This window comes from Nerophis ophidion, linkage group LG15, assembly GCF_033978795.1.
Source record: "Nerophis ophidion isolate RoL-2023_Sa linkage group LG15, RoL_Noph_v1.0, whole genome shotgun sequence".
Taxonomy (NCBI): Eukaryota; Metazoa; Chordata; class Actinopteri; order Syngnathiformes; family Syngnathidae; genus Nerophis; species Nerophis ophidion.
Window position 1 is genome coordinate 21029892 of NC_084625.1, and position 24286 is coordinate 21054177.

Consider the following 24286-nt stretch of genomic DNA (forward strand, 5'->3'; position numbering starts at 1 on the left):
TAAAAGTCTTAAATTGAAGGCAACACATGACGTAAGTGTCTATATCAGCTATAATAACATACTATCAAAACGACTCCATTAGTAAATCAGAGGCTGTTTAGAAAGTGACATAACTCCTGGAAATTACTGGCTTTTAATGGCCAAAGGTGTGTCCAAGTTAAAGGAAACGGCAGGCTGTCTTATTTTGATAGATTCATTACAATCTTAGGCAAGATAGGTAACGTTTGCTGTGGTCTGGAACAACATGGCGGATGGCACAGTAACAACTATCAGAAATGCAGCCAATTTTACATACAGATAATGTGTCATGCAACATGCAAAACTAAATTGTATACAAAGAGGATAAAAGTAAAGGATATTGAATGAGCTCAAATATACCTACAAATGAGGTATAAAGAAGCAATACGTACATACAGTTAGCCCAAATAGCCTGATTAGCACTCCAACAAGTCAATAACATCAACACAGTGCACCTTTGTGCATTTAGGCACAGCATGAAACTTTTGGTGGACAAAATGAGACAAAGGAGTGGAAGATTTTACATGTAAACAAACTGTTGCCTCACAGTCCACACTATGGTGAGTTCAAGAACCGAAGAAATTAGTAGGACAAAACGATGTTCACCAAATACTCTCTTCAGTAAAGCATACACACAAACATATTAAATAGTGGGCTTTTTAACAATTGGGAAGGTTTGTGTCATGTTTGTCAAAGAAAAAACATAATAAAACAAAACAATTATTTCCCCCCCGTCCTTTTCCATTTTCAATACTTTTTTAAAAATGCTCCAGGGAGCCACGAGGGCAGCACCAAAGAGCCACATGTGGCTCAAGAGCCACGGGTTGCTGACCCCGAGTTAACCAGATGTCAGAGATACGGTTAGCTTTTTAGCTGTCGTATTAACATAAATAACGACATGTGACGTTAAATACTATGCCGAGCCAAGAAGACACCCACAATAAATAGAAAATAGCTTTTATTTGTCATCAATATTTGAACCGTCAAATGTACAAGAACATCAGTAGTGGCCTGTGTTCATCATTCTGACACGCACAGGAGCACTTTCACATCATCCACAAGCAAACAAAAACTATCCCCTTCATCAGTGTGTGTGTGTCCCAAATAACCCCAATAACAGCAGTAAGGCCTCACATTGCAATAGATAAATAAGAGTTATTTTTTCATTTACTGGATGCTTGCAGCCCATCTCTTGCTAGGTACCCTGCAGGCACTTGAGATTTTGTGCAAATTTGTGACAGCAAACAGGCACAATATCGCAAACATCAACACTTAACAGTAACAGAACATTGTTGTTTTTCTTTTTTTGACACACTCAAAGCTACCTGTCCATGCCACAGCTGAAAAAACATGAGATACAACACACACACGAACATCCCCCCCCACACACACTTTAAGATCCTTCCCTCTCACCAACGCAATTTGAGATTGTCTCCACAGGTCTTCGCTCAAAATGCAGCTGACTGTATATGTTTTCACACAGTTACTCGCCAATGACTAATGCTGGAATGTCACATTTTTAGTAGGAGGTAAGCCTATGAGAGTTTGGCAATGTAGTGACAACAAACAATCCCACAAACAACCCAAGTGACAACTCAATTTTACAGTTTTTAGTATTTATAACTCTGCGGACTATGTTAGCGTTCTAGTAACAACATGTGTTAGTGGCTCTAATGTGTAAGTGAGTGTTTTGCTGTTTAAAAAAACCAAACAACTAAAATGATATTCGAAGCAGAAAAGTAAATTGCCCTCTGCTGGGCAATCTTCTAAAGTGCTGGAGGAAAATGTGTCGGGCCTGTCTGCGGTTAAAAACACAATAATGACAGGTAGTCAGTGAGTAAGCATAAAACAATAAAAATTTGGAGTTTTAAAACATTGACTTAAATTTACTAGTCTGATTTGGTGTCTTCATTTTAAAAAAAAAGTGCTACTAGCTTCTTCAAGAGGCGGGTAAAGTAAAGTGAGAGGTGTCAAAATAAGGCAAAAGACGACTCGGATCAAAATCCTCCCAGTACACAGTTATGTCATGTAAGGCACTTGGTAAGATAAAAAAGAAAAACAATGACAAATGCAAAAAACTAACTTGAACAGCAGTAAGTGTGAATATAAAGGAAGGTATCCTGTATATTCATCACATATTCAATGTGAATCAGAGCAACCTTTCAGGGCTAAAAGAATCACTTTGCAACTCAATTTAACGTGATAGCGTTGTCGGATCATTTGGAATCCCCTGAAATACTATATAATCTGAATAATAAAAACCTACATGACCGCTTGTTCTTGAAGTAGGCCTTAAAGGTCCCCTCTTGGCTTGTTTTGTCACTAATAGGTGATGCTGATGATGAGGTGTTCCGGGAGGAGTCTCACACCCTGGGCAGCTACACGGGCATGTGCATCTCAGAGTACTCGTCGTGACACTCGCGCTCGTCGAACGTGGGCTCCACGTCGTCCGCATCCAGCTGCAAGGACAGAAATGTGGTCATGTGCTTTTCTGGACAAAGGAACGACTTGTGGCGGCGGTGCGCTCACGCAAAGCATCTCCCGCCCGTTGAAGATGCGCGGCAGCAGGAACATCTTGACGGGCACAGTGAGGAGGAGCACGAAGGGGAAGGCCAGCGACGCCTGCGTGGACATGACGGCCCACAGTGCGGCCAGACACACCACCTGGATGCAGGTGAAAAGGTGCATGCGCAGCGTTCGCACCTGGATGCAAAATCAACAAAGTGATGGTTCAATAGATTGATGAATTATTCATTGTATTTCATTCATTTTGTTTCTACTACAGATAGACAGATGTTTTTTTCAAGGTCGATACAAATTATTAGTAGTCAGGGAGGTCCAATAACTGATTTTTGAAGTTGATATTAATCCATCCATTTTCTACCGCTTATCCCCTTCGGGTTCGCGGGTGACGCTGGAGCCTATCTCATCTACAATCGGGCGGAAGGCGGGGTACACCCTGGACAAGTCGCCACCTCATGGCAGGGCAAACACAGATAGACGGACAACATTCACACTCACATTCACACACGAGGGCCAATTTAATGTTGCCAATCAACCTATCCCCAGGTGCATGTTTTTGGAAGTGTGAGGAAGCCGGAGTACGTGGAGGGAACCCACGCAGTCATGGGGAGAACATGAAAACTCCACACTTTCCTATAACAATTATTTAAACATGAATAATAAGCTGAAAATGAATAAGCTGGTCAAGGTTTTAAGTCAGGGTTCTCAGACAGGCGGACGTTATTTTGCGGCCCCCACCTTAATATGAAAGTTTAATGTTAGTGCGGCCCGCGAGTTTTGAATGAATGGTGCTTGACAGCGTTGTATTATTTGGGTCCAAAATGGCTCTTTCAACGTTCTGGGTTGCCTACCCCTGGGTTAGTGGAAAAGTGGCAAATGAGTGAAAGCGACAGAGACGTTGCCATGGAGACGAGGGTTTTTTTACATGCCTGGCTGCAGTCCCACCGCAACACCTGTCCGTCAGTAATATCAGTCCCCGATACTGGACCAATTCAAACCGTGATTTGCTTTTTTTATTGTTTAACTTGCATTGCCTCACACGATGAATATTACATATATTTCTTTCTGACGCCGGATGACACTCCAGGAGCCGTCACTTTTTTACGCTTGCTATCCCGGTATTTTCCCGGCTATTATCCGCCAACTGTCGTGTTGCTGTACGGAGGAAAAGTGGAACGACACACATTGCGGAAATAACATTATTCTCCGTACGGCGGCTAAATACAAATATATTCCACAACCTCAAACATGTGTTTTTCAAAGCCTGCAGTGAAGAGATAAGTTCGTGATGAGCAAAGACAATTCCAGAAAGCATCTCCAAGTGGGAGATGCGACATTTCTTTGTTGAGCACATGTGCACCCCGACGTATCTTACTTGCACAGAGAAAGTTGCGGTGCACAAGGGATACAATTTGCAACGTCATTATACAACTAGACATGCTGAGGAGTATGCAAACATTTTTTTTAAGAAATATTTTCTTGCGGCTCAGCCTCACCCAGACTCTGCGTCCAGTGGCCCCCAGGTGAATTGTGTTTGAGACCCCTGCTTTAAGTTTTTTTTTTTTAAGGTAAGTTTATGAATGTCGATAATGTTTTATGTAGCGCTAATGTTGTGGTTAATTTTAACACCAAAAAACATCAGGAGGTTTTACACACCCCTTTATTACATATGTCTAAGAGGACCATCACCATTTGCATTTCAAAATATGGGAAGTCTCCTGGTAAAAGTTGTATAAATATGGGATTTCTCTTCATCCCAATAACTCGCCATCTACTCAGGTTTCCTAGTGAGGAACCCTGAAATATTGCGAACATTTAAATAAAAACAATTCTGGGCTCTTTTTGGCGGCATTTTTCAAGCTGGCTTACATAATTTTTTTCCTGGATGTTACAGAAAGTATGAGAATGTGTGAGCTGCTGCCTGGTCTTATTTACTTATAAAATACATTTCTGATTTGTTAAAATATTTACAAAAAGTTTTGATTTTTGGCAGAGGTATCTTTTCTGTTTTTGTCATGTCCATTCATCTCTGTTGTGTAGCTATTAGATGGAACCACAGAACATGAAACTCTGACGCGCGAGTGGGCAGTGAAATCAGACCGGAGAGGAATTCTCAAAAGAATTCTAATGCCAGATATCAAAACATATTTAGGGAAAATTATTGAAAATAAGAATAATTTCATTCTTAAACTAATTAAAAAAAACATTTCTAACATAGGGCAAAGAGGCTGGTGCCTGAGCAGTGGTTATCACTATCTACTTCACAATTTTTTGAATACTAAATATCGGTGTGAAATATGTATATGTTGTATCTGCTGATATAGTAATGTTGTAGTTGTAAAAAATAAACAAACAATTTTAAAAAAGCCAATACCGACATACTTCAAAATTATAAATATTGGCGTTGATAATCGATCAATCTCTGGTTTCTACTCATTTCTCAAATTAACTGACAAATGAATCCTTCTTTAATGATCCTGTTTAAAAATGATTTTATGTTGAAAAGTAAGGGTGATGTGTTTGTCACCTTGCGGACGTAGCTGTGGTCGGGGTGGTACTTTGGCGGCATGAGCAGCAGCATAATGCGCTCGGTCAGCTGGATGCCGTTGAGTGACATCACCCCCATGTAGAGGAAGATGCCAAAGAGCACGGCCAGTGGGATCTGCCGCAGGAGGTCCCCAATAACGATGGACAAACCTGGAGGGGAGAAGACAAATGAGACGTCCTCCTTTGAACAAGGCGACGCGAGAAATGCGACGACACCCACCAACCAGGATGGACACCAGCAGCCCCGTCACCCTCTGCTCCTTCACCTCCTGGATCCGGGGCTTGTCTCCCGGGGCGACGGCCTTGCTCATGACAGTGAGAGCGTTGACGTGGGTCACCGAACGGACCGTGGCAGCCGCCATCCACGGTAGGCCAAAGAGGGCCGAGGTGCCGCCCACCACCACGATGAGGAGCAGGTCCAGATGGAAACCGGAGCCTTTGACCAGCATGCGCTCTTTTTTGCTCACAATCAGGCTAAAGGAGAAACACACAATTTTGATGGAAAATGTTAACACACTCTTTGGTTAAAACAAAATATTATGATCTCCTGATATTTTTTTTTAGCGCCACAAAAAGGCACAAGCATCATTTCGAACATCATTAGTGGGTAGCTTTAGCCTGCTCTTTAAAATATTGCCAAATATTTCCTTAAGCTATTTCAACATTGGTTCATTGTGTTGCGCAATATACTTCTAAATAAATGACAATGTGCTCAAAGAGAGCGATGTCATCCTTTCCACTTTCTAATGCACTCCAAATCCTTATTCAAGCAAAAGAATGACATAAATGAAGAGGGCCTCACGTAGTGATCTGAGTCTCCATGAAGATGAGGATGAAGACCAGCAGGGCGGGTAAGCAGCAGGCAAACATCATCCAGACAGGGAACTCGCGCTCGATGCCTAGCGGACTGATGAACCATCCTCGCTTGTCAGGTTTGGTCACAGATAAACCTCTGGGAACGTTCAGTTTCTGGACAAAGGGTACAATAGATGTACATTATTGTATCCTTTAAAAAGGGCAAAGATGTGTACATTAAAGAGAACAAATTGTTGACACTAAAAACTAGAGATGCACAATGTGTTTTTTTCAAGCCGATACTGATACCTTCCTGCTTCTCACCATACTGATGAACTTTTTTATATCTATCATTCTTTTAGATGCACATTAACCGTAGTTAATGCACACCTTTCTTTGCGACTGGCTTTGGGGAAGCTTCTTTAGCGGTATGCTAAACTTTGTAGGCTTTTTAAAACACCGTCGTAGGGATGCTGTCGTTTCAGGTGGTTGATAAGGTTTAAAGTGTTGAAGCGCGAATACATTTTTGCAGAACATTTGGTGAAAATAACAAACGAAATGTATTCCTCCGAAAAACCGTCTTTATTTTCAACAAGATCAGGGGAAGTTTAAAACACGAGAAAAGGAGAACTTGATTTGCTCAGCCTAAGTCACCTACAGCAGTGGTCCCCAACCACCGGATTGGTTCCGGGCCGCAGAAGAATTTTTTATTTAAAAAAAGAATAAAATAAAATAAATAAAAAATATATATATTTTTTTTATTTATTACATCAACATAAAAAACACAATATACACTTACAAATAGTGCACCAACCACAAAAAACTCCCTTTTTCATGACAAAAACGTCCCTTTTTCATGACAAAGAAGAAGAAAAAAAAATAAAAGAAAAAAAAAGGACACCCCCCCGGGCCGCGGGACAAATTATTAAGCGTTGACCGGTCCGCGGGTACAAAAAGGTTGGGGACCACTGACCTACAGCACAGTACGGGTAATCTCGCCTCATTTTTCTCATGTCAATCTCATGTTTTTTTTAATGCTATTAATTTTATCATGTGAAGTCATACTTCCTCATATCAGCATGATAATTATCTGAACAATATTTATCATGCACCTCTACTAATGACACAAAGTTGACAATCAAGCAATATCTTTTCTTTAAAAAATGCATACCGTATTTTCCGCACTATAAGGCGCACCTAAAAACCTCCAATCTTCTCAAAAGCTGACAGTGTGCCTTATAATCCGGTGCGCCTTGTATATGGACCATTATTGAGCCACAACAGGTCTCGCAACTACGGTAAGCAGCCACCAACTTCATTTTCCCCCGTAGAAGAAGTGCGCTACTTCTTCTACAATAAGCAGCCGCCGACTTAATTTTCCCCCGTAGAAGAAGAAGCGCGCTTCTTCTACGGAAAGCAGCCGCCGCCTTCATTTTCCCCCGTAGAAGAAATCCGCTTCTTCTTCTACGGTAAGCAGCCGCCGAGTTCATTTTCCCTCGTAGAAGAAGAAGCGCGCGGTGCATGCTGAGATATATGACTGCGGGAGGCATGCTGTTTCTGTGTGTTTATGTAAAGACCCCAAAATGGCTCCTAATAAGAGACACGCTTATGACGCAGAGTTTAAGCTCAAGGGCGATCAGTCACACAGTAGAACACGGGAATAGAGCAGCAACGAGAGAATTTAACATTAACAGCAGCGACACTGACTTGTTTAATGACGACTTTGACGAGACGGAGCCGGGCATGTTGGATGCCGTATTCGCCCAACTGTTTGTTTCGAACACTGAAGAAGAAGAATTTGAGGGATTCGTGGATGAGGAATAACTTAATAAACTGAGCTTTACATGTTTATTTTGTGTGATGTGTTGTGTGGCATTATCGTTTGAGCAACGTTGAGTTATTGATATATTATTGCTTTGCACTATTTTTAATGTTACTATATTGTGATTGCACTAACGTTTGATCTACCGTAACAGTATCAGACTGTTTTTTACATGTTTATTGAATCGGGGAAAATAATAAAACAGCTGTTTATTAATTTTGGGAGTGAATGGAGTTGTCAGAACGCTAATTTGTAATCTATTAATAAAGTTTGACTGACCTGACTGTTTTGTTGATATTCCCTTTAGCGCAGCTCCATCTAAAGGATGCATAACGTAACCCCAGCCTCTACTGTAGCATCTATTCTATGCACCTTATAATGCGGTATTCTTTATATATGAAAAAAGTTTTAAAATAGGCCATTCATTGAAGGTGCACCTTATAATCTTGTGCGCCTTATAGTGCGGAAAATACAGTGTATTGTGTTGGGTTTTAAAACAAAATATACCAAAACGTCCCATGCATTCTTTAATTTTTCAGTGTGTGGCCCTCAGAGGAAAAAGTTTGAAGGCATTGATGCTTACTTGTGTGTAAGTGTCATCCACGCTGTAGTCCACTAAGACCATGATGAGGATGGCAATTGGCACCCCGAAATCTCCAATAATCCTGCGAAGCTTCAAAAACACAAAACAGTAATTACGACAAATCCATTTCAGACTTTTGTGGGAGACACAATTCTCTTCCTACCCGGCCGGGGAAAAAGGCGCTGTTCTTGAACTTGCGCAGGTAGAAGGCAATGAAAAAGGTTCCCGCCATAAGCACCAACGAGAACAGCGCCGTGTTGGGCTCGCCGGTTGGACCAGCGGCCCGTGCCATGTCTGTGCCGTGGATTGGCAGCGCTGTGACGTTTTCAAAGGTGGTGTTGGGAGCGGCGGTGGCGTTCAAAGGTGCGAGGGGGCAGCGCCTCAGTGGATGCTGCTTGAAAATCTGCCCGACAACAAAGAGGCTGCATATCAATAAAAATGATAGACAACCAATGAATCTCAATCTGTGGTATGTGTACCATTAGTGGTACGTGGGCTCTATCGAGTGGTACTCCAAATAATCAATTAGGTGATCAGTATTTTATTTTCCTATATTCAAACACAGTGTTGCTGTTCAAACTGGGTATAATGTTAAGAGTGGCCATAACATTAAACAATTTGTTAAATAAAAACTCGGGCTTGTTTTAATGAATACTTAGGCATACTGCGCTGCTGTATTTGAATTTTGGTCATTAGTTAAACCAGTTTGAGAAACACTGTCAAAGACCATTTAAGGCTCACATTAGTTTTGTGTCAGCATATTCTTATTGCTATTAACTCCAATCACTGCTGTAAAAATGAACACAAAAATAAGCCAGGATTAATAAACCTACAATCCAATAAACTCTCAAATCCAATCAGTCAGCAAAGCTTTTACTAAGTTCTGAAGCAGGTGCTGAGATTAAGTCAGCTGCGTTTAATATCAGAGAGGATGTTTTTTTACCTTGCCAAGCTTCATGAAGGTCTCGCAGATGAAGATGAGAGAGATGAGGAAGGAGAAGATCTCCTGCGTAAAGCGAGAGACAAAGCGCACCAGGAAGCTGCCCTCGAAGGCCACCGTGACGAGCACGATGACCACGAGCCAGAAGCCAATCCAGACGCGGCCTGTCAGGTACTCCATGTTGTTGGCTTTGCAGAACTGGGGAAACACCAGCACCGTTAGACTAAACTGAAAACAGAGTGCCCTGCCCAGCAGGTGGGAAGGTTGATACCAAGGTAAAATATGTATCGGATCAATACTACTATATCTCTGCTATATTTTCATTCACGTTTGGGATGTATTTATGTATTATTTTATGGTGTTACCTCAATTTAAGAGTGCCCCAAATTAAGTGTGTTTTGAGATAAGAATTGTCTCGTCTAATCGTTATGCTTTAAGTTACTAGCATTTCCGCCTTTTGTTGGCATATCTAATGCCACAGTGAACACCGTAAGACCAGATCAAAACATCTGGTCTTACTCGAGTCGCCAGCATTAGCTTGTAGCTTGTAATCAAAATTATTTTGTGTTTCCCAACTCTTGGAAGGAAGGAAGTCAGTTTGAAGGACATTGCTGAGAAGAAGTGGATGATACTCATTGAATTCAAGAAATAAATCATTTGACTCATCAAACTCAAACTTGCCAAAACATTATATGGAAGCAGAAATAGTCTAATGCCAGCAGAGAATATTAAAATAAAATCCAAATGGCGGACATTTATCCTGGGAAATATGGAAACGCTGCTGATGGGTGTGGACAGAGAGGCAGCTGGAAGGAGATACCGTTGCAGTCCACTCTCCAAAGTATATGATGTCGTTGTGGCTTGTGCACCCCTTTGAGACACTTGTGATTTATGGCTATATAAATAAACATTGATTGATTGATAGATATGCTGTACATTAATATTACATTACTGTAGTTGGTAGTAGAACATTCTATTGTTTTTTATACAATATGTCATACAAAACATACAATATGTCTTATCTAAAAGTTACGTTTATTTTCAAAAGGCGTTACATGTTAAAATTGTGCTGTTGATTTGAAGAAAAGTGTTTTTGAGTTGCGAGCTTCATCATAGAATCAATCGAGTTTGTAAACTCATGGAAAAATGAGGGCTTTGGCGTAAAAAGTAAAATAATTTGAATAATAAAAGGGAATACTACTTTATTTGATAAATTCTTCAAATATGTTTTTTGATTAAAATATATTTGTTTTATTAGTAGTGTTTCATCCAGATTATAATCATAATCAACAAGTTAAAAGACAAAAAAAATGTCACAAAATCATCATATCTTGAAAACTGTCTAAGAAAGAAGATGGTTATTAAGATTTGTACTAATCGCCCACCTCTACTGACAACAGCTTCAGGTAACTTGGAACATGTTACTGCTGATCAGGAAGTGAATTGAAATATGGGATTTAAATGAGACAGTTGCTTTATATCAGCCATATTAATGATTAGGATAACGTGAACCTACTGCAATTATACTATGTAGCAATAGAGGACATCCTTCATTGTGATGCTTTCAAGCGCCTCGTTTACAAAGCGTGTTACTCACAGTGTAAAAAGCTTCTTCAAACACCAAAAGAGGTCCAGAGAAGCCAACAACCAAAAGAGGCTGCGCTCCTAGCAGGTTGAAGACAACGCCTTGCACTGCTGTCGACACAATGAGTTCCGACACACCAATAAGACCGTCCGTCTTCTCACCTGAGAGCAAAAACACTTTAACGTCTCAGTTATATGCCAGATGTTTTGTCCTTTTTGTCGGCGCTCACCCAGGAGGCCTCCAAAAGTAATGGCTGGCGAAAGGGCGGCAAAGTAGATGAAGATGACGGCGGCCATGCACTGGCTGTTAAGGGCGTCCTTGAAGTCACTGATGTATTTTGGGTAGCGGCGCCGCACGTCTCGCACCAGGCCACCAAAGGGGCGCCTGCTGCGCTTTAAGGGGTCGTCTGATTTCTTTGAAGGTGCAATGAGGGCTTCTGGGTAACAGAAGGAAACAAGGTTAAACAGAGTCAGTCACACAACGTGTCAGTACACACACTGTCAGTCGCAGAGTTTGTGTTGGTCAGTTACATAGTTCGTATCAGTCACATATTTTGTGTTAGTTGCACACAGTGTCAGTCGCACATAATGTCAGCCACATAGTTTGTTTTAGCGGCACACATTGTCAGTCGCAAAGTGTCAGTCACATAGTTCCTGTCTGTAGCAGACAGTGTCAGCTGAACAGTGCCAGTCACAAACAGTAAGTTAATAGTTCACGTAAGTCACCGTGTCAGTCACACGCACAGTGTCTGTCACACTCACAGCGTCCGCGACACTCACCGCGTCCGTGACACTCACAGCGTCCGTGACACTCACAGCGTCCGTGACACTCACCGCATCCGTGACGCTCACAGCGTCCGTGACGCTCACAGCGTCCGTGACACTCACAGCGTCCGTGACGCTCACAACGTCCGTGACGCTCACAACGTCCGTGACGCTCACAACGTCCGTGACACTCACAACGTCCGTGACACTCACAACGTCCGTCACACATACACACCTTCACACATACAGTGTCCGTCACACACACACACACACACACACACACACACACACACACACACACACACACACACACACACACACACACACACACGGTGTCCGTCATACACACGGTGTCCAACTACTGAGAAGCCAACCTTTTTCTTCCAGGCTTTTTGGTTCTTCGGACAGCTTTCCCTCCTCCCTCTTGCGCATCATCTCTCGCTGGAAACGAGCCACAGAACGAAGGAGCTCGTCGCCGCCCATTTCCGATGGTGGCAGCACAATGCTGCAATCCAGGAAGGTGTTGATGGCGTTCAGGAGATCTTGTCTGTCGTCTGCCAAGTAGGCAGCCTCGTGGAATTGCTGGATGAACAAGATAAAGAAGTTCTCTCGAGTACCACTCATGCGCTAATGTAGTGCCTGTGAGAAAACAATTCAAGTACTGAATAGAGACAAACATCATCCACACCTTATCCGACATGAGCGTGGAGATGGAGCGTCCAATTTGGTGGTAATCCATGCTGGTGGTAGAGGGCCCGAGCAGCACAAACAGGAAGCGGACTGGTACAGGCACCTCCAGAACCGATTCCAGCTCAACAGCCTCCTGCAGTCGCACAAACGCCATGGTGGGCTGCTCTAGGAAGTCCACACTACCTGGGATGCAACAAGAAGAGAGCTGGTCAACACGTGATGTTGGGAGATGTTTCAACAGCGTTTATTGCGTTGCCAAGACTCACCCACAAGGACAACAGTGGCTTCTGCATTTTCTGGAATCTTCTCAAGGAGTTTGAGTTCATGTTTGGACTTGGACTTGTGCATGCCCGATACAAAGCCTGGTTCCTTCTGCTGGGGTGCGACAACACAAGAAGACTTTCTAAATAACATGTTCTCAACAATTTCTCCATCCCGACATACTTGCAAGTCGTTCTTCTCCACGTCCACCCACATGTCCATGTCGCCGCTGCCCATCAGGGGATTGGTGACAGACGGCTCAGTCTGATGGGCGTGGTTGGCGCTGTGGTGGTGGGTCATGAGGCTGCCCAGGCTGGCGGCTGATATATTCCTAGGGAAGGGGGTGCTGTGCTCCTTGTCGTCGCTTGGGTGGCTAGGGCAGGCAGGCAGAGGGAGAGAGAGGGTAAGCAGAGAGGTAGCGACTAGGCATGACGCCATCTAGTAGCAGCAAGGAGCAAGTAGCAGCGAAGGAAAAGACAGCTTATCAGCTGCTTGCTCAAAGATGATTTCCACACATGGACTGACCACTCAGAGTCCAGACCTAAATCCTATGTAGAATCTTTGGAATGAGCTAGAGACGACTTTTCCCTGTCATCCTATCAATGCAATAAAAGCGCCCCAAAAAACCAATACAACTCTGCACAAAAGTAAATGTTGGGACATTGCAGAAGCGTGTGCAAAAGAAGCCACAGCCAAAGCGTCCGTAATTAAAGCTAAACCTAATATTAGAGTGTGACTTTTGTTTTTTTAGTCAAGCAGCATCTTGTTACATGATGTTACTCTTTATTTTTTGTTGTTTAATTTCATTTTTAGAAAAATTTCACAGGCTGTTTTTCCCAAATGACCCCCTTGTCCCACTTTTGACACTGCTGACCTAGACTCTGCTGTTTTCCCATTATGCACCTCACCTCATCTTACACATCTGTTCACTCACTTGTTTCTCTCTTGGAGCAAAATAAATTAATCTTTGAGGAATTTGGGCTGGGGAGGAAATGACCCCAGCAGGGTCCCTGATGTGATTTGCGGTCACCTGTGCTTGAGCAGCAAGGCCCTCAAGACGTTGGCCCGGTCCTCGGCTTTGATCTGGTCAGAAATGATCATCTTCTCCACCACTTGGTGGGCTATGCCAGGCAGGGTCTTCTGGTCCAGGTCCAACAGCACTGCACCTGCATACACACATATGTAAACACACCTATGTAAACACACCTATGTTAACACATGTCAGTCATCTACACCCCTGTAGAAGAGTTTTTTTCCATGATGATAAGAACAAAGCTCAGTTTCAATATGTTTATTACCGTTGTGTACAAAAACAGTGCTTAATACAAAGAGCAGTTTAATGTAAAAAAAACTAAAACTGGGTTGGCCCTCTTACCGTGTGAGATGGTCTTACGGAGCTCCAGCAGACTGCGGAAAGACAGCGAGGCCACATGCGGCTTCCCCCAGCGGTCCGTCTCCTCTTCCACATCCTCCTCAAACTTGATCCACCTGGCCGTCTCCTTCCACTGCATCTCCTGGTTCTTGTCCATGGTTAGCTCGTTCAGCTCCACAAACACCTGAACAGAGAATCCTACAAGTCAGTTCACAAATAACCACAAAGCAAGCTGGAAAATACCTAACATGCTCATTAATGAAGTATGCACCAAATATTCATAGTGGGAGCTGCTCACTTGTTGTTCGGTGCTTTTGCATGTCGATATTAATGTTATTACAGGTTCCATGCTTATTAAGGAAGTAGGTGAGTTCTTTAAAGCACTTCACACATCGTGCTGAGAAACACACATACAAAAAAAAAAAAATTGTTAAAAGACTTTAGTCCAACGACACTGTTGTGAGCATCTGTGTCGCATGCCTATAAAATCACGCTAACAAGGAGTCAAACTTCGACCCCACCTCACCTTCTTGTAACTTACGGCCACCTGGCTGGTGCCCATGTCTAGCAGGACGCCTTCGGGCCGCGATGCGGAGCGATACAGAATCACGGGCAATGGCTGAAGGAGTGAGACAGGGCAGTAGAGGACTGAAAGACTTACACTATGCCCTCAAACTTATGCACGCCTGTGTCTACCTGTCGGGCACCCGAGTATGACGATGTGTGTGTTAATAAAACATAGCTCAACAACAGTGTATGGTTACCGAAGTTTCCACGTTTATCCATATTTAATCACTTACCCACCAAACATCCAACTGCCCCTTTAGAGATGATGATAATAGGCAGGTGCATCAACAACAATCACAAATTAGTAGTAGTCAAGTAGGTCAAGATATGCTGAGCTACTAAAACATATTTAAATAATGATTACTTTTAGTGCCATGGCATACTTAAGATTCAATTGTAATGTCTTTCTCTCCTTATGTTGAATTTTTATTTATACAATATTCCATGGATATCAAAAACACTTTGGACACCCCTGATTTATGATAACATTTAAAAACTTTCAGTATGACGTGGTACACCACTGCAACGTAAACCTCATTAATGCAAATTTAAAGCTAATAGGATGTGTGTAAGGGCAGAAATGTCAATTTCAATTATTGCATGTATTGAGTCTTAGATTGTGAAGATATAACTAAGGTAGCTAATCTGCATATATACTGTGTGTGTGTATGTATATATATATATATATATATATATATATATATATATATATATATACATATATATGTATGTATTTGAAATAGTTAAATTCAAAAAGTCAACATTTTATATTTTATTGATTCAGTACACACAAAGTAAAATATTTTACAGGTGTATTTCTTAACCTTTTTAATGAACAATTTACCAAAAACATCAAAAACTTCCTGAGCCTTTAATTGATTTCTTTGTCTGAAAATAAATAACTTAAAATGCATTGAGATATATATTGTATTTGTCGGAATGACAGGTGTCTCACCTCGTGCGGGGTGCGGTCCTGCTTGCGGCTGCGTGTGGTGGACTCTTTGTGGCCCTTGCCGATGTGCACCATTTGGCCCTTTGTGCTCTTTCTAACCAGGTGCCTGCGTACGCCGGGGACATCTTCGAAACGATGACCTGGTGGTTAAGAAAAGACAATGATTTTTGAGTGAATTTGTACATCCATTCTGTGATATACAAGCAACCCGATGGGATGCTTTAGCCACTGACTTTTTACAAGCTGAACTTTGTAACATGTCAAAAAATCTCTGCTGGTCTTACCTGTTTCCTGACCGCTGCGTCCTACGTAACAAACTGTGATGCTTCGTATTCTGTCCTGCATTGACTAATCTAGATCCGTCTGTTGTCCTGCTCATGGGTTGTCATTGTAATGAGGAGGTCCAAAGTGACGCTGCGCCATGATATGTCTTTTGGATGTAACCCGGCAGGCGCGTCGGCTCTTGAAAGAAAGGGGGCAGACTCTGGGTTGGGCGGCACAAACAGGTGTGTACGACACGCGCGTGTATCTGACCAATCGCAAAAAAGTCGGAATTTCTTGACCGCTGCCTGACCCCACCCCTGTCCATAAGGTTTTGAAGCCATCAGAGTAGATCAGTGCGCTGTGGTGTTAAGTTCCTGAGGTGGAACAAAAGGGGAAGACAGGAGATCTAATAATTCCTATTGTTGACCAGCAGCCAGGCACAGAGACGCTTTCCCAGGATGATTTGCGGTGGCGCAGCAGATAAAAGATGACACCGGAGTGAGATGGGATGAACCTGCTGGGAGGCTGGACTCTTTTGTCACTAAGCCCCATAATGACCGCACAGCCAAACCTCCAGTCGTAGTCTCTTTTTTCCAACTTTGTTCCACTAATTAATTAGAGCTGTGAACCCTGTGTCCAGGTTGGACAATTACCACCGTGCTGGTTTGGGCTTCCATACAGAGGCCTCAGCTGACAGCAGGAAGGGCTAATTTAATAACTAAGGGGGGGATTGCATGCCACATCCTCTAATAAGCTGCTGCCCCCTGCTGAGGGGTTGCCTTTTGTACGTGCAGTACATCACCTACCTAGCCCCAGGCGCGCCTCTTAGAACTGACCGCATGCTGAGCAGGGGTGTCAGGGCGCCCACTGCTGGCTAAAGACCGGACTTGTTCATGTTTACTACTCCTTCGAGGTTGGCTTTACATGTAATATCAGGGCATTCAATCAATCGCAACTGGACTATCTGGTTCTACTCTAGACTATATCTGACCAATCTAAGTCTATGAGCACAAACTGATGAAGCCTACTCGAATGAGAGGCAAAACATCTTCCAAGACAAACCTAACAGTCCAGTTGCGATTGATTGAACGCCTTGAGCTTACATTGACCTTAATGAATGAGAACATTCATCGACATGCCTTACATTTATTTTTATTTAATACAGAGCAGTGAGGATTTTAATTTATTTTTTTAATAAATATTTATAGTCAGACTCGCAAACTAAAGAGAAAAAATGTTACAAAATGCATCTCAAATTATCAACATAGATCCAAATGTCTCACTCTTAATTCCATCCAGGTCAGCAGAGGCGAGCGTCTGAGCCTCGCTCTCGTCCGTGGGGATGCGCTGGTACTTGGCCTGCTCGGTGCCCGTCATGTTGCCCGTGCGCCGTCGCTCCTGCAGGTCGTAGTTGCGGCCAGTGGACAACAACCTGGATAGCGGCGCGTGGTCCGACGGAGGACAGTGGACAGTGGTGTCGGACAACTCTGGCGTGCTAGACGGGGGTAGAATGAGAAAATGGCTTTGTGTCATTTAAAATGTACAATTGGAACACATAAGATCCTGTACCTGTTTTAATGCTAGTTGCAATACCTTTCATAACAGAAGTTTCTCAGTATCATCAAAAACAAAATATGAACAGATTGGGAGAGCCATGTCTGATACCAACTTAATGAACTCACCGTCCTTTAAAAGAAAATTTTCCAGTGATAAGTCAAAGCGATCGTGTCAACTCCTATCAAGAAGTTTCATGAAAAATAGGTCCAGCGAGCGCAGCGTGTGCTTTATACGTTATCCCAGCACAGACTCAGTACAATACAGAGACGTGAGAGCATAAATGTCATAGGTGGAGCCTTGGCTCTGCTGAGGTGTGCTGCGTCGTCTATAGCGACAGTTGATATATGGGATTACCAGGGTCCATCAAGTCAGTAGACCCAGCAGGCCCACTAAATGCCGAAGACATGGCAACGCGTGTGCCTCGCCCGGCTCAAAAATAGGATGGTTTGGAGGGGGTGAGTACTTACTCAGTGGATGTGGCATCACCATGATCCGCTCCCACCCCTGACAGCGGAACGAGTTGTATTTCCCGGACAGGGCTGCCCATATGGTCGTCATCGGATACGAAAAACTGTGGCGAAATATCACTTATTATGAACTGGACCATAACAAAACATCACATTTAGGTACATATAAGTATCTAGCCATTCATCTAGACAGGAGGTCTTCAAAAGTCAGCCAATGAGCCATTTTTAAACCTGCAGCTTGTTTTTTATTTACTCTCTGCATAATGTCAAAATAAATTAAATGATTAGACATTACCCTATATACTATAAGATTGATTGATCGCTAAATCGATAAATCGATTTATATTCCTAAATTTAAAGAATACAAACCTGTGCTCGGCAAATTTGTCTTCCATAAGAAAGGTATCGATACACTGGATTTAAAATGGCAGGCTTTATTTTTAGCACTTATAAAAATAAGAACGGTAAACATTAAATCTAGTTGCACGTCTGTGATGTCATCAAAATGGTGGATAACCATTATAAAACAACAACTTTAAGCTGCAGCACGATTGTAAACGACCCAACAAAGACAAACTTCATACCACAATAATATAAAGCCACAACTTAATTTTAAGCCACAGAAGACATAACCGACAAAACAAAAGTGACAGCGTAGCAAGTTATGGCGAAGCACCAACTTCTGGAACACAAAAACGGGCACCCAAGAAAAAATAATATAATCAGAAAAAAATACTTGGAAGCGATAGATTAAGGAGTCTTTGGAAATTAGGAAGCGAGGGACCAACTTCATCAACGGAAATGAGGGAGCATAGATGCTTCTACACACCTGGGACGCTGTCCTTCACTAGCGACATTTAGGCGGAGAACAGATAATGTATGGCCAGGTCAGGGTACTTTATTTAGCTGGTAAATCTACTATTAAAATGTTGGTTACTGTACTTTTATTGAACATTTCTTGAATGTTAAAAATGTGGGCAGAAAGGTTTTCCTCCTGTTAATTCAACCTAAGTGTTGATTGTGCTTATTCAAATAAAATGTGAATGCATTGGCTATTAATTGTTTTTTACTTGCTTGTTTATATTCACAATTCATTCATCTCTAATTCACTTACAAAAATAACAGGAAAATTCAGCTACAGTGTCCAATCTCAAGTATTTATTTTATAGTCACATCGCTTGATTTAAATTTTTTTTTTTGCTAAAGAAATTTACTGAATCCATTTCAACTCACTGAACCGTTTCGAATCATATCGTTGTAAAAAAATTAGATTGTTCCTGATTAGTTTTTGCAACCACAGGTATCAAATCGAATTGTTGTTAAAACGAAACATTAAACCTCTTCTATATACACGTATTGTCACACCGCTAAGATGAGAAATTTTAATTCAGACAGCTTAACATATACTGAACTATAGTAGATTGGTTTTAGCATATTTAATGTCCAAAGTGGAACAATGTACCCCCCCAACGCACACCACTTCACATATTGTTTAATTTTACTGTGTTTTTGCTGGAAAACTTTTGGAAACCCCTGATCTATTCACATATAGATAGAAAATATGAACATAAACAAAGCTGCATGGACGCAAAATAGGATGTTGGCGAAGATAACTGTCGGGAAATAAAGGCCTCTTGTTCGGTGTACTTTAGTATTATCATCATCATCATCATCGTGACTCAACCTGAGAGGCACGGATGAATAATTTAGACAGCACTACAATATTCATTAAAGGAAATTATGCAAGCATCCTACAATGCTTGTATTCTTGTACATGCAAATTAGCGGTGTGTTTGATATCACTAATCCTCGTGATTACCTCCACGTCTTGGACCCTCACAGGCTCAGAGGGGGCGGCACCTGTCTCCCCTTCATCCTCTTCCTCCTCTTCATCCTCTCCCTCATCTATGGGCCCGCCGCTGGGGCCATGGCCGCTTTTGTGATCCTTGTCCTTCCTTCTCTTTTTGCTGCTCTTCTTGCGGCGTCCCTCTACGGGCAACTTGGACAGAGGTCGATGGATGTGGTGGGAGGAGTGTCGGTGGTCTGTGGAGCACACCTTTGATTTAGGAAGGCTGTAAGAGGGCAAGGGAAAGGACAGAGAGTGCTTACATTCAATGTCTTCCTCGTGGTAGTTGTGGTGCTGCTCGTCAGGCACCGCAGCGGACGGGCTGAGGATCTGCTGGAAGCGCTGGACGCCCAACGCTTTGTTCAGGTCGCCTTCGTCGTCCTCGTCTGGATGTGCGTCCCTCTGCGAAGACGACACATCCGGCTGCAACACAAATGTACAAACAAAGCCGATATCTTAGTTAAGGTGACTCCAATAGAGAGTAAGGGGAACAAGTACATATTTAGCAGGAACTTACAGGTATACTTAAAATTAACTGCTAGCAAAGCTGGATAGAAATAGTGAAAGTTAATATATTTAATTTATTTATGCCAAAGGTGTCAAGGGGGCCAGAGTCTATGAATATAATTAATATTTATTTATGCCAAAGGTGTCAAGGGGGCCAGAGTCTATGAATATAATTAATAGCTAGACGAAGTGGCTGGGGAGAGGGAAGTCTGGGTTTCCCTGCTTAGGCTGTTGCCCCCGCGACCCGACCTCGGATAAGCGGAAGATGATGGATGGATGGATATATACTATATAGCCAAAAGTATTTGGCCACCTGCCTTGATTTACAAACCCCGTTTCCATATGAGTTGGGAAATTGTGTTAGATGTAAATATAAACGGAATACAATGATTTGCAAATCATTTTCAACCCATATTCAGTTGAATATACTACAAAGACAACATATTTGATGTTCAAACTGATAAACATTTTTTTTGTGCAAATAATCATTAACTTTAGAATTTGATGCCAGCAACACGTGACAAAGAAGTTGGGAAACGTGGCAATAAATACTGATAAAGTTGAGGAATGCTCATCAAACACTTATTTAGAACATCCCACAGGTGTGCAGGATAATTGGGAACAGGTGAGTGCCATGATTGGGTATGAAAACAGTTTCCCAAAAAATGCTCAGTCTTTCACAAGAAAGGATGGGGCGAGGTACACCCCTTTGTCCACAACTGCGTGAGCAAATAGTCTAACAGTTTAAGAACAACGTTTCTCAAAGTGCATTTGCAAGAAATTTAGGGATTTCAACATCTACGGTCCATAATATCATCAAAAGGTTCAAAGAATCGGAGAAATCACTACGCCTAAGCGGCATGGCCGGAAACCAACATTGGATGACCGTGACCTTCGATCTGTATCAAAAACCGACATCAATCTCTAAAGGATATCACCACATGGGCTCAGGAACACTTTAGAAAACCACTGTCCCTAAATACAGTTCGTCGCTACATCTGTAAGTGCAAGTTAAAGCTCTACTATGCAAAGCAAAAGCCATTTATTAACAACATCCAGAAACGCTGCCGGCTTCTCTGGACCTGAGATCATCTAAGATGGACTGATGCAAAGTGCAAAGTGGAAAAGTGTTCTGTGGTCTGACGAGTCCACATTTCAAACTGTTTTTGCAAATATTCAACATCGTGTCATCCGGACCAAAGGGGAAGCGGACCATCCAGACTGTTATCGATGCAAAGTTCAAAAGTCACCATCTGTGATGGTATGGGGATGCATTAATGCCCAAGGCATGGGTAACTTACACATCTGTGAAGGCACCATTAATGCTGAAAGGTACATACAGGTTTTGGAACAATATATGCTGCCATCTAAGCGCCAGCTTTTTCATGGACGCCCCTGCTTATTTCAGCAAGACAATGCCAAGCCATATTCAGCACGTGTTACAACAGTGTGGCTTCTTAAAAAAAGAATGCGGGTACTTTCCTGGCCCGCCTGCAGTCCAGGCCTGTCTCCCATTAAAAATGTGTGGCGCATTATGAAGCGTAAACTACTTTGGCACGTGTTGCAGCCATGAACGTCTAAGTTAATTATCATTTGCAAAAAAAAAAAAACAACGTTTATGAGTTTGAACACCAAATATCTTGTCTTTGTAGTACATTCAATTTAATATGGGTTGAAAAGGATTTGCAAATCATTGTATTCCGTTTATACTTACATCTAACACAATTTCCCAACTCATATGGAAACGGAGTTTGTACATATGAACTTGAAGTGCCATCCCATTCCTAACCCATAGGGTTCAATATGATGTCGGTCCACCTTTTGCAGCTATTACAGCTTCAACTGTTGTGGGAAGGCTGTCCACAAGGTTGCAGTGTGTTTATAGGAATTTTCAACAATTCTTCCAAAAGCGCATTGGTGAGGTCACACACTGATGTTGGTCGAGAAGGCCTGGCTCTCAGTCTCTGTTCTAATTCATCCCAAAGGTGTTCTATCGGGTTCATGTCAGGACTCTGTGCAGGCCAGTCAAGTTCATCCACACTAGACTTTGTCATCCATGTTTTGATGGACCTTACTTTGTGCACTGGTGCACAGTCATGTTGGAAGAGGAAGGGGCCCGCTCCAAACTGTTCCCACAAGGTTGAGAGCATGAAATTGTTCAAAATGTTTTGATATCCTCGAGCATTCAAAGTTCCTTTCACTGGAACTAAGGGGCCAAGCCCAACTCCTGAAAAACAACCCCATACCATAATTCCTCCATCTCCACCAAATTTCACACTCGGCACAATGCAGTCCGAAATGTAGCGTTCTCCTGGCAAACTCCAAACCCAGACTCGTCCATCAGATTGCCAGATGGAAAAGCGTGACTCATCACTCCAGAGATTGCGTCTCCACTGCTTTAGAGTCCAGTGGTGACGTACTTTACAGAACTACATCCGACACTTTGCATTGGACTTGGTGATGTATGGCTTAGATGCAGTTGCTCGGCAATGGAAAACCCATTCCATGAAGCTCTATGCATACTTTAAGTGGGCTAATTGGAAGGTCACATGAAGTTTGGAGCTCTGTAGCAACTGACTGCAGAAAGTTGGTGACCTCTTTGCACTATGCGCTTCAGCATCCGCTGACCCCTCTCTGTCAGTTTACGTGTCCTACCACATTGTGGCTGAGTTGCTGTTGTTCCCAAACTCTTCCATGTTCTTGTAATAAAGCAGACAGTTCACTTTGGAATATTTAGGAGCGAGGAAATTTCACGACTGGATTTGCTGCACAGGTGGCATCCTATGACAGTTCCAAGATGGAAATCACTGAGCTCCTGAGAGCGGCCCATTCTTTCACAAATGTTTGTAGAAACAGTCTCCATGCCTGAGGGCTATATTTTATACACATGTGGCCAAGTGATTAAAACACCTGATTCTGATCATTTGGATGGGTGGCCAAATACTTTTGGCAATATAGTATTTGGCCATATATTATTAGATATGCTTTATTACTTATAACACTGACCTAAAATATGGGAATTTTGTTACTTACACTATATCGGTTTCAACATTATTGTACAAAATGTGTCAGAGTGGATCTAATTTAAATGTTTCTGTAAGTGGCCCTCGCTGAAAAGTTTGGACACCACAGCATAATGTGATCGGTTAAGTCTCCATCTTTACTAACATGCCTAATTTTGGTTTTAACATACCAGTAGTATTTATGTTTTAAATATATTTATGTATTGAAGTGGTAATTAGTGTTACTGCATTAGTTCATTGAATCGACACTAGAGGGAACTGTGGTGTGAAAGAGTACACCTCCAGTGTCCTGACAGGTCCTATTATATGCATGCCCTTTTTTAAATTTGTACACTATAGCCATGTGCTCGGTTATTGTTTTTACACACTGGGGTGTGAGGAGGACCATGTGGGTCATAACATATAACTTTTCTGGCACCCTGCTGTACAGAGACATAGTGCCGTGAATCCACTAACAGCGCTGAGAAGGGTTTGCAATTGCTGCTTGCTGACTACCAGCTAGGTGTGTGAAGGTCCGACAGAGGACACTTCCTTGGGTCCTGGGTTTTGATTGATTGATTGAAACTTTTATTAGTAGATTGCACAGTGCAGTACATATTCCGTACAATTGACCACTAAATGGTAACACATAAAAAAGTTTTTCAACTTGTTTTAGTCGGGGTCCATGTTAATCAATTCATGGTAAAAGGACAAACAAACATGTTAGTCCTGAGCTGCACTCAGTATTTTCAGAGTAAAATGTGCATACCATGTGACACACACAAACACAGCTTTCGTTAGTTATAAACTGGCACCTAATTTCACCTGCATTAAGCTAATTAAATACATTTATAGGCTAAAAAAATCTAAGTGGGAACTGTTTAAATGGAATAAATGTAATTCAAACTCTAAATTCTACAGACAAAACCCCGTAATGGCAATGTGAGTTTTCTTTTTTTAACTTGGCACAGCTATCTTTGGGCATTTTCGCTCATTCCTCTTAGCCCATTCCTTTTTGCAACACCTCTCAAACTTTTATCAGGTTGGATGACAAGTGTGGGTTTTCATCTTGAATGTTTTTGAACATTGCTGCATTCATCTTTCCCTCTATCCTGACAAGTCTTACAGTTGCTGCCGCTGAAAAAAACATCCCCAAATCATGCTGCTGCAACCACCATGTTTCACTGTAGGGATTGTATTGGCCTCCTCATGAGCGGTGCCTGT

The 24286-nt window shown here is 42.2% G+C and overlaps 1 protein-coding gene across 9 annotated transcripts in view; it reads right to left on the reverse strand.

The window, feature by feature from the left end:
* Positions 1 to 959: 959 nt before the first annotated feature.
* The window catches only part of slc4a2b (solute carrier family 4 member 2b), a 46275-nt gene continuing 22948 nt past the window's right edge, over positions 960 to 24286 (reverse strand). For 5 of the 9 annotated variants that reach the window (XM_061921719.1, XM_061921721.1, XM_061921718.1 and 2 more), the window contains 22 exons: positions 19817 to 19976; positions 19527 to 19750; positions 17708 to 17811; positions 16967 to 17178; positions 15423 to 15559; positions 14427 to 14519; positions 13904 to 14084; positions 13559 to 13694; positions 12712 to 12901; positions 12534 to 12642; positions 12266 to 12450; positions 11952 to 12159; positions 11043 to 11249; positions 10826 to 10974; positions 9232 to 9426; positions 8452 to 8691; positions 8289 to 8378; positions 5891 to 6057; positions 5309 to 5562; positions 5069 to 5238; positions 2548 to 2721; positions 960 to 2477 (listed from right to left, as the gene is read on the reverse strand). In XM_061921719.1, the coding sequence (XP_061777703.1) occupies positions 2397 to 2477; positions 2548 to 2721; positions 5069 to 5238; positions 5309 to 5562; positions 5891 to 6057; positions 8289 to 8378; positions 8452 to 8691; positions 9232 to 9426; positions 10826 to 10974; positions 11043 to 11249; positions 11952 to 12159; positions 12266 to 12450; positions 12534 to 12642; positions 12712 to 12901; positions 13559 to 13694; positions 13904 to 14084; positions 14427 to 14519; positions 15423 to 15559; positions 16967 to 17178; positions 17708 to 17811; positions 19527 to 19750; positions 19817 to 19976 (3666 nt within the window). In that variant the 3' untranslated portion in view covers positions 960 to 2396. Of the gene's footprint in view, positions 2478 to 2547; positions 2722 to 5068; positions 5239 to 5308; positions 5563 to 5890; positions 6058 to 8288; positions 8379 to 8451; positions 8692 to 9231; positions 9427 to 10825; positions 10975 to 11042; positions 11250 to 11951; positions 12160 to 12265; positions 12451 to 12533; positions 12643 to 12711; positions 12902 to 13558; positions 13695 to 13903; positions 14085 to 14426; positions 14520 to 15422; positions 15560 to 15703; positions 16832 to 16966; positions 17179 to 17707; positions 17812 to 19526; positions 19751 to 19816; positions 19977 to 24286 lie in introns of those variants that run through there. The other 4 variants (XM_061921722.1, XM_061921724.1, XM_061921723.1 and 1 more) reach the window with 4 other exon arrangements.